The sequence below is a fragment of the Callorhinus ursinus genome, unplaced genomic scaffold, assembly GCF_003265705.2.
Source record: "Callorhinus ursinus isolate GAN/ISIS: 27379988/994484 unplaced genomic scaffold, GSC_fseal_2.0 scaffold22, whole genome shotgun sequence".
Taxonomy (NCBI): domain Eukaryota; kingdom Metazoa; phylum Chordata; class Mammalia; order Carnivora; family Otariidae; genus Callorhinus; species Callorhinus ursinus.
The window spans coordinates 1,198,779-1,209,089 of NW_027397084.1; the positions used below are offsets into that span (position 1 = coordinate 1,198,779).

The window sequence follows — 10,311 nt, forward strand, 5'->3', positions numbered from 1 at the left end:
AAAAAAAAAAAAAAAAGTTGGAGCCTAAAGTGCTGTTATAACCACAAATCAACCTTAAGAAGCTTTTTTTAGGGGTGCCTGGGTGGCTCAGTCGTTAAGCGTCTGCCTTCGGCTCGGTCATGATCCCGGGGTCCTGGGATCGAGCCCCACATCGGGCTCCCTGCTCCGCGGGGAGCCTGCTTCTCCCTCTCCCACTCCCCCTGCTTGTTCCCTCTCTTGCTGTCTCTCTCTCTCATTCTCTGTCAGTTAAATAAATAAATAAAATCTTTAAAAAAATTTTTTAAAAGACTTATTTATTTATTTATTGGGGGGGCAGAAGGAGAGGGAGAGAGAATCTCAAGCAGACTGCACTGAGTGTGGACACAGGGCTTGATCTCATGACCCTGAGATCCTGACCTGAGCAGAAACCAAGAGTTGGATGCTTAACCGACTGCGCCACCCAGGCGCCCCCAACAGGAAAAGATGTTCACTGAATCTTTTACAGGAAACTGATTACCTCTTGCAACTCAGCTAATGAAAAACCATCACTCTGAACTCTTGCTTTTCTCCACTGGACTTTCATTCAAAACCTCTCCCAACTTCTTCCTTTTTCTCCATAAAATAATGTTTCTCTTCTTGTTTATAGGACTTGCCTATGGCTTTGCAATAGCTTGCATGTCCCAAACTGCAACTCTCTGTCATTCCCAAATAAACCAATTTTTACTGGTAAAATAACTTTCATTTTTAAGGTTAACATTATTTGGTGATCAGAAGTGGGATCCAGAAATGATCAACAACTTTGAGGCTAGTGAGCGAACAGTGCCAGGGCCCACAGAGCCAATGAAGCTCACTGCTTTCTTACCAACCCTGGAGTTGGGGGCCAAGTTTCTCCTGGACTTTGAGCTCTACTCTCTTAGTGTTTTGAGCACTCCAGGATCTGTTTTAAGGCTTTGTCCTTTCAGAGAGTACTTGTCTTACCTTTGGTCTGACTCCTTTTTGGAACCAAACAGTTCCTCTTGGAACTGTGCCAGCTTAGAAGTGTGTTAGTTCTGGTCTACCTTCTTTCCAGAGCTGGGCTATTCCTACTGGTTCTGTGCTGGCCTTTGGTCTGATTCCTTTGGAACCAGGAAGTTCCTGTTGAAACTGTGCTGTTCAGGAATTTTTCTTTTTTTACTCTAGAGAAAAACCTCTAAGAATCAGGATCCTGGTCATTCAAATGCTTTGAGGGCAGCTCCCTTTCTGGAACACTGATGGTTTTATGTTTAAAAGCTGTGGTTCTTCCTCATGCCCATGTCTAACTTTAGTTACTGACTTAATCAAAAGTAATTTAGAACTTCAATGGTCATTACCGGGAACTTCTGATTTCCTCAAAATTAACCGGGCAGCCAAGTCTCTAAAACCGTCGAAACTGAATGGGATGCCTATTTTGATTGGTATCTTAAAGCTTCCAAACATTATCAAGGAATCTAAAATTGCCTCTCTGCAAAATACAATTTCTAGACTAACTGAGGCAAAGATAAAAAGGCTCCTGGGGTCTGAGGGACATCCCCCCGCAGCCCCAATTCCCAGGAGGCTGGCAGTCACTTTATGCTCAGGCCCCAGCTGTGGTGCCATCACCCTCTGGCGCTTCCACCTCCTCTATCAACCTCCCCATTCTAATTCTCTCGCTAAACTTCCCTTTGCGTCCAAACCTCACCCTGCTCCCCCCTCTACTGAACCTATCAAAACCTGCCCCTTTACACTTAAATCTTTTGAAGATTTTTTTAAAAGATTTTATTTATTTATTTGACATAGAGACAGCGAGAGAGGGAACACAAGCAGAGGGAGTGGGAGAGGGAGAAGCAGGCTTCCTGCTGAGCAGGGAGCCCGATGCGGGGCTCGATCCCAGGACCCCGGGATCATGACCTGAGCCAAAGGCAGACGCTTAGCGACTGAGCCACCCAGGCGCCCCTCTTTTTAAGATTAAAAAAAATTTTTTTTGAGAGAGAGAACGTGCATGTGCCCAAGTGGGGGGAGGGGCAGAGGGAGCGAGAATCCCAAGCAGACTCCCCACTGAGCATGGAGCCTGACACGGGGCTCGATCTCACAACCCCGAGAGCACGACCTGGACACTTAACCGAATGAGCCACCCAGGCACCCCTAAAGTTAAATCTTCTGAGGATCCAAATAACCCCCAAATTTCTTATGTTCCCTGGAATGATGCTGAATTGAGAGCCATAGTTAGTTTCTTACAGTGACTGAAAACCCCCATAGGTTTGCGGAAGCATTTCACACAGTTATTCAAACTTACCAACCTGGTTTCTCAGATTTTTTAGCAATTAGTCCACATGCATGTTGGTGAGGGCCAGGCCAAATACTGGTTGTAGCTAGCCCAATGGGAATACCTTGAAAGGAGTTTAGAGAAACAGACCCCTAACTTTTGGTAAGACGCTAGAACATATGCTAGAAATCTCCACCAAGCAATTACAGTAGCTTTTCCTAAGCCTGTTGACTGGAACAAAATTCAGTCTTTCATACAAAAGCCTGATGAACCTGTTCATGACTATTATAATTGATTTCAGATTGTTTTCAAAGAAAATTCTGGTCTTCCTTTTGATGTTGAATCAATCAGGGTTAGCATTTAACTATGTTTTTTAATGGGCTGAACTGGGCTAACTCTTTTAGTTAAAAAAAAAAAAAAAAAAAAACAAGATGGAATGGGAAACTGTGTCCACTCCTGATTTAGTTAATTTGGCAAGCCAGCTTGCTAGTACCCTAGGGCAGTCGCCTAAAAGAAAGACCACTAAAATTCTTAATTTTCTTCTCTCTTTTTTTAAGATTTTATTTATTTATTCATGAGAGACAGAGAGAGAGAGAGAGAGAGAGGCAGAGGGAGAAGCAGGATCCCCTCTGAGCAAGGAGCCCGATGCGGGACCCGATCCCAGGACCCTGGGATCATGACCTGAGCTGAAGGCAGACGCTTAACCATCTGAGCCACCCAGGTGCCCAATTTTCTTTTCATCATCTTCTTCTTTTTTTAAAAGTAGGCTCCATGTCGAGCATGGAGCCCATTGCAGGGCCTGAACTCATGACCCCAAGATCAAGACCTGAGCTGAGATCAAGAGTTGGACACTTAACTGACTGAGCCACTCAGGCACCCCAAAATTCTTAATTTTCAACCCTTAAACAAAACCAAAAACTTCCTAGTTTCTGCTATTATTGCAAAGAGCCAGAACACTGGAAAAAAGATTGTTACCATCTTAAGTGCTCCAGGTGCCTTCAGCCCTCTACAGCCAGCCTTTCCAATGCCCTCATTCCCAAGACATGGCTGCAAGGAAATACAGGGGCTCTTTCCAAAACTCCCTCTCACTTGGCTCAGAGAAACCACTGTTCAGATCAGGAATAAAATCTTTGTCCTTACTGACACCATAACTACACTCTTGGTACTTGGCCCCAGTGCTATAAAGCAGTCCCTGACTTGGAGTTTTAAAACAGTTCAAACGGGTCTCTAATAAACATCACAGTTTCCTGTCTCTGAACCTGTTCCCTTTGGTCTAGGTCCTTTGGGAGATACATACCCTTTTCTCCATAGTTTCTCTGCTCCTATTCATTTATTGGGCCAAGACTTTTTTGTTTTTTAAGATTTTATTTACTCATTTGAGACAGAGAGATACAGAGACAGAATATGAGCAGGGGGAGAGGGAGAAGCAGACTCCCCGCTGAGCCAGGAGCCCAACTTGGGACTTGATCCCAGGACCTAGAGATCATGACCTGAGCCGAAGGCAGATGCTTAAACCATCTGAGCCACCCAGGCGTCCTTGGGCCAAGATTTTTTTAATAAACATATCGTGCTGGAATTTCCTTCTCCCAAAAGAGGGAAATAATTCTAGAATTTGACAGTAGTAATCAAAATGGCCAACCAGGGGGATTAAACAACCTTTTGACATCTCTTATTTGCTCCATGTCTGATAGCACTATAGTTGCATGTGGGGACAGTTTATTCCTATTGGGACAAATCCTCTTTCTGGGCAAAATCTTCAACTGATCTGCAGAATCCACGCGCACTTCCTATCAAGATTCAAGCAGATCCCTCAAAACCTCTCCCCACAATTAATGAATACCCTATAAAGAAAGAAGCCCTGCAAGGCATCAAGCCTGTAACAGATGATTACAAAGCTCAGGGTGCTCATTATCCCCTGCACTAGTCCTAGTAAGTAATACCCCTATTTTACCTGTGAGAAAACTCAATGGCCAAGGATGGAGGTTTGTCCAAGGCCTCTGAACAATACATTGTTATCCCTTGGCACCCTGTTGTTCCTAACCTGCATATGTTGCTGACAACCATTCCCAGTGAAAGCAAATTTTCACTGTAATTGAAATACACAGTGTATTTTTTAGTATTCCAGTTGGTAAGGATAGCCAATATCTTTTTGCTTCCACTTGGGAAGGATGGAAAGACACCCGGACAGTAAGGCCTCAGAGTTGCACAGAGTTCTTACTTTTCACCAACCTTAAAAATGGATTTGGATGACAAAGTTTTCTGCAGGCTCTACTTTGATAAAATATGTAGGTGATTTGCTTTTCTGCTGCCCTTCTCAGTAAGATACCATCTACCTATTAAAGCTTTCGGCCTTGGCCTTAAAAGAACACAAAGTCTCCAAAGAAAAAACTGCAGTTTGCTCAAACTCAGGTTTGATACTTAGAGCACCTGATCTCAGAACAAAGCCTACATTTGGATCCAGGGAGGCCTCAGACCATCCTGAACTTCCCCAAACCTAAAAAGAAGTGCCAATTATGAGGTTTTCTTGGATTGGCCGGCCGCTGTTGAAATTGGATTTGAAACTTCTTTTATGGCTTAATCTCTATATGCTTTACTAAAAAAAGAGAAATGACAAACCCAATCCTATTATTTGGAAAAATCGAGAAGACAAAGCTTTTGGGACTTTAATAAAGCCCCCTGCCCTCAGACATCCTAATTACCAACTTCCCTTTTTACTCTTTGTATGTGGAGGGGAAAGGAACACCCTTGGGAGTACTCACCCCAGTACATGGGGACCGTGATGGACCTGTTGGGTATTGTAGCCAATAACCAGACCCTGTAGCATGGGGATATTCCCCTAACTTCTGAGCCATTCCTGCCACGGCACTTAGTTAAGGCCACTGAAGAAATAATCTTGGGATCCCCTTTAACTATCTTGAATTTCGGCTAAGGGTAAAGCTGCAAATTTATACCAACAGTAAGTATGTCTTTGGGGTAGTTCATAACTTTGGAATGTTAGGAAGCAGTCAAGAAGTTTCCTAATCTCCAATGGGGATAAAATTAACAACGTCTCCTATATCCAAAATTTATTTGATTCCATACTTTGGCTGGCTGCTCTGTTATTAAGGTTCCCAGGCATTCCAGACTCAACTCCCTGGGCACCAAAGGAAACTACCTCATTACTATTTTCAACAAAAATGCTGCTTTCAAAGAAATCAATAGCCAAATCTCTGTCATGGTCCAAAGGGATGTTTCCCAAAATGATAATTTGGAAAAATTAACCAGAGATACTCAACAATTGGTCCCAGAGAGGGAAAAACAGTATCGGAAAGAGAGTAATTGTTGGCTCAATAAAAAGAGAACTGTGGTCTGGACCAAATAACAATCTGTCCTTACCAGAAATTCTAACATTCCCACTACTTACCACTGTACATGTATTAAACCATTGGTCTACTGAAAAAATGACAGCATCACTAACCAATATTCATGGGGAAATATTAATAAGGCTGCAAAAAGTATCTACCTCACTTATCCCTTCTGTCCAAAGTACGATGTAAAGAAATCTTTGCAGGAATTTCATACAACTCCCCCATCTCATGTATATAAATATGTTTTAGTCATGGTTTGTATGTTTCTCACTGAACTAAAGCTTTACCTTATAGACAGGCCACTGCTGCTTCTGTGGCTAAAGTTCTGTTAGAAAGGATTATTCCTACTGGGGGAACCCCTCTTGAACTTCAGAGTGATTGGGGAAACCATGTGACCAGTCAGGTGCCTTGACAAGTCTGTGCTGTTTGGCTGGTTTTACAACACTTTTATCGTATATATATCATTTTCAGTCCTCAGGGTTAGTTAAACTCACTAACGGTACTATTAAGACTTAATTGGCAAAATTTGTAGAGACTCTCCCAATACCTTGGCCAAAAGCACTGCCGTTGGTCCTTCTGAATCTCAGATCCACCCACTTTGGAACTCAGACTCTCAATCTCTGAGCTAGTCATAGGACGCCCAATGAACCTGGTACCTGCCTCCTTGACCCACAACTGATAAAAGGATATCTACTTCATTGTAAAGGCCTAATTACTTCTATTAAAAACAACCATGCTTTGGTCAAGCAATCTCTTCACAGTGCTCTCCTGGGAGACAGACCTTAATCATCACACCAAGCAACCTGGAGATTTCATCTACTGGTAAAGATACGTCCAGAAAGACTCTTTAACCTTGCTGGAAGGAACCTCATCAACTACTGCTAACCAACACTTGTGCTGCCAAACTCCAACAAATAGACTGCTGGGTTCACATGACAAATCTAAACAAAGCATCAAACCCTGACTGGACCTGTATACCATCTGATGACCTAAAAGTAAAAATTTCTCAGAACTGAAGCAGATGACATCTGAAGAGACAGCTTTCCCAAGGTGTCCAGGTCAGGCCTGTATACCTTTTCCTATTTACTTCGACTATCTCTTTTGTGGAAAGAAAATGCCCTTGTCTGCATTTGCCAAACCCCTGTGAAAGGGGGAAACCTCTTCCTTTGATTATGGCCTTTTGAAAACAGCCTCGTCATGATCCTGTGACAAATTAACTTTCACATGCTTTTTCTGAAGGGTGAGAGGGTTCAGCATTCACAAGTCTCTTTGTTCATCTGGACTATTAACTGACTCTGGCATCTTATCCAAATTCATGATCTCTGAAATTTGCAACCTTACATGCTGTATTATTGGATTACATTTGGTTCCAAACAGTTCTTTTGAGATAACAATATTGTTTTCATATACCTTTGAAGTTTTGCTATTTTTGCAAAAAACTCATTAGCTATTAGCTTCATGTTTGTGACTACAGTATATTTTCCCAAATGCACTCAGTTAATTTTCACCGTGTTCTTGCAGTATTCACTATTTTGTCTTCATGGCTACGTTAAGCAGGGACTTCCAGGAGGCATACATGACCCCAGGTTTGCCTTTGTAGGGGGAACTTTCCTCCCCTAAGTTGGAATAAGTGCCAATAAATATTTCAGTTGGCTACCTTCAGACTTAGGGTCCTGGTTTAAAACCATCATACAATTTGGAATTGTTACATTACTTCTTTTGTTTTGTATAATTATTTAAGTTTTGTACTTAGCCTGTCCAACTTTTGTCAAAACGATGTAACCAATAAGGAGATGATCTCCAATGCTTACAAGCCTGATAACGTATTGACAGATGGAAGTGCCTGAGCATTCTCCCTGCCACCCCTCCTTGTTACTTGAATGTGACCTCAGTAGGTTTCCAATCTGTACTTTCCCTCAGACGTAAGACATGGCAACCAGAAAAAGTCCTTCCTGGTACTGAGGGACACAATCACTAAACATGGAAACCTGACTCCCAATCAGCAATGCTTTTAAAGAAAGATCTTAATCAAAAGGAGATGTAAAAATAAAGGGAAACCTCACTCAAGTAGGGAGGCTAAAAAGGGGATCCACACTACTTAAAATCAGTTACAAGAACTGCCAATTATAGGCCTCAAGGGAAGAATAATCAACAGGAAAGAATGATCAATTACAGGCCCCAACAGAAAAAGATGTACACTGAATCTTCTACAAGAAACTGACTACCCTGCAATTCAGCCAAGGAGAAAGCATCTTCGCCCTGAACTCTTGCTTTTCTCCAATTGACTTCCATTCAAAACAGCCCCTCCTAACTTCCTCGTTCTCTCTAAAATAATGTGCCTCTCCTTTATTTGGGGACTTGCCTATAGTTTTGCCACAGCTTGCATGTCCCAAATTGCAATTCTGTTATTCCTAAATAAACTCATTTTTGCTGGTAAAGTAATTTTTATTTTTAAGGTTAACAGGAGATTTACAAAAATATAAAACACTGCCACTCTTATACCTCTGAAAAATTTAGTTATCTTTCCATAAAAAAGTTAATTAACACGAGTTAATTTTATTTTTAAATGAACAAGCATTTTTAAGATTCTCGGCTTTATTTTCTAATAAGCTAAATATTCATTGCTAAAACCCACAAAAACAAAAGTTCTTTGGAGCCCTCAACCGGTTTTAGAGTGTTAATGGGGTACTGAGGCCAAATAAGTTGAGAATCACTGCTTAAGTCTTGCTTTGTCTCTAAAGAACGGCAAAGAGAATCCTTAACCCATTCCTACGACTTCAACGACTCTCATCTAATCTCACAACATCCGGATATCAGAAAAGTATCCCAATTTGGTTCCATGAGAGGGGTCTAAGATCTCGTATCAGTTCAGCCCCTAATTTTATCGAGGCAATCCTCTGAACTTCAGTGTATTTTGCAAATCTGAAAGAGGGGCCTGGAACATATATTGTTCAATATTCTTTCCAGCTCTGACATGCTACGATTCTTCTTGTTCCCGTCTTTGCCCTGACTCATGTTTTATCCCATGAGAGAATTCGAAATAAAACCAGCCCCTTTCTCGCCGCCTTCCGGCAAACAAAACGCCAGGATGCGGAATAAACATCGGAGAAAGTTCCCGATGGCCAGAACGACATCTGGCAATCAGATTTTGTGGCTACTGTCCAGTCAGGCGGCTTAGCACCCCCAGCCCGTCAAGTACCTGCCAGAGACGCCGGCACATGGAGCACAGCGCTGCCCGCGCCGCCATCTTGCCGTCCAGGCCTCCCAGGACCGCTTCCGGGGTCACAGCGGTGTCCTCAGACCATAGAGTTCCGCAAAAGGAGAGAGTGTAGCCTTGCGTTCCGGCACAGAAACAACCATAGAGACACGATTCCACACTTTTGAGGGCAAGTCTGAGAGTACAGCTGGCTTTCTTTCCTAGGGTTGGCTGAGTGGCCAACGCTCGGTCTTGATACCATTACATCTTCCCATATCTAGATAGTTACCAAGTTCCTTCAGTGTTTGCTCTTCAAATCCTGTTTTGTTGGAGGCAACATAATACATGCTTTAAAAAAATATACGTATAGTTAATATATTAGCAGCAGTTATTTCTGGGTAGTGGATTATCAATGGTTGATTTATTTTCCCATTTCTGTGTTTTTAAATATTTTAACGAAATTTGTATTTCATTAAAAGGAAAAGAACTAGGGGTGTCTGGCTGGCTCAGTCAGTGGAGCATATGATTCTTGGTCTCAGGGGTGTCAGTTTGAACCCCATGTTGGGTGTAGAGGTTACTTAAAAATAAAATCTTAAAAAAAAAAAGGAAAAGTACTACTGCAATGAGTCTAGGTCCCATCCCTTTACTTCATTTCAATAGCCTTTCTATGTTCCTTAATCCTGTATTCCTTCCCCACACCATTTGACATTTTTGTGACCCCCCCACCATCCTGTACACCACTGTCCTACAGATCTTCCTAGGTCTTCATTTCCTTATGTTACTCTAGTATTTCAGAATTTACAATTGCTGACATTACCAAGTACCACAAGACCAAAAGTTTTATAACCAAAAAAATGGTTATTAATGTCCACCATAATTTAGCTCCAACTAAAAAGGCTTTTACTTATTTTTTTAAAGATTTTATTTATTCATTCGACAGAGAGAGACACAGCGAGAGAGGGAACACAAGCGGGGGGAGTGGGAGAGGGAGAGGCAGGCTTCCCACAGAGTAGGGAGCCCGATGTGGGGCTTGATCCCAGGACCCTGGGACCATGACCTGAGCCGAAGGCAGACGCTTAACAACTGAGCCACCCAGGCACCCCCTATAAAAGCTATTAACTGGGGTTTGCTATAATAAAAATCTCTTCCATTTGTGCCATTCTCTAAGCTTTATTTTCCCCAGGTGTTTTCACATATGCAATTCAGTATAATAGAAAACTCTAGACTTATAATTGGGAAATCTGGGTTTACTACTTAGCTGAGTGACTGTGGGCAAGTTTGCTTGCCCACTCTGAGCCTCAAGTTTCTCATATATCAACCAGAGATTATAACAATAGTTCCCATTTCATTTTTTAAAAAGATTTCATTTATTTATTTGACTGAGAGAGAGAGCTGCAGGCAGAGGGAGAGGGAGAAGCAGGCTCCCCACTGAGCAGGGACCCTGACGTGGGGCTCGATCCCAGGACCCTGGAATCATGACCTGAGCCAAAGGCAGATGCTTAACTGACTGAGCCACTCAGGTGCCCCAA

General features: G+C 42.4%; 1 protein-coding gene across 2 annotated transcripts in view; it reads right to left on the minus strand.

The window, feature by feature from the left end:
* MRPS10 (mitochondrial ribosomal protein S10) overlaps window positions 1–8,881 on the minus strand; it is a 19,061-nt gene extending 10,180 nt beyond the window's left edge. For both annotated transcript variants that reach the window (XM_025890726.2, XM_025890725.2), the window contains exon 1: window positions 8,786–8,881. In XM_025890726.2, the coding sequence (XP_025746511.1) occupies window positions 8,786–8,833 (48 nt within the window). In that variant the 5' untranslated portion in view covers window positions 8,834–8,881. The remainder of the gene's footprint in view (window positions 1–8,785) is intronic.
* Between the last annotated feature and the right edge of the window lie 1,430 nt (window positions 8,882–10,311).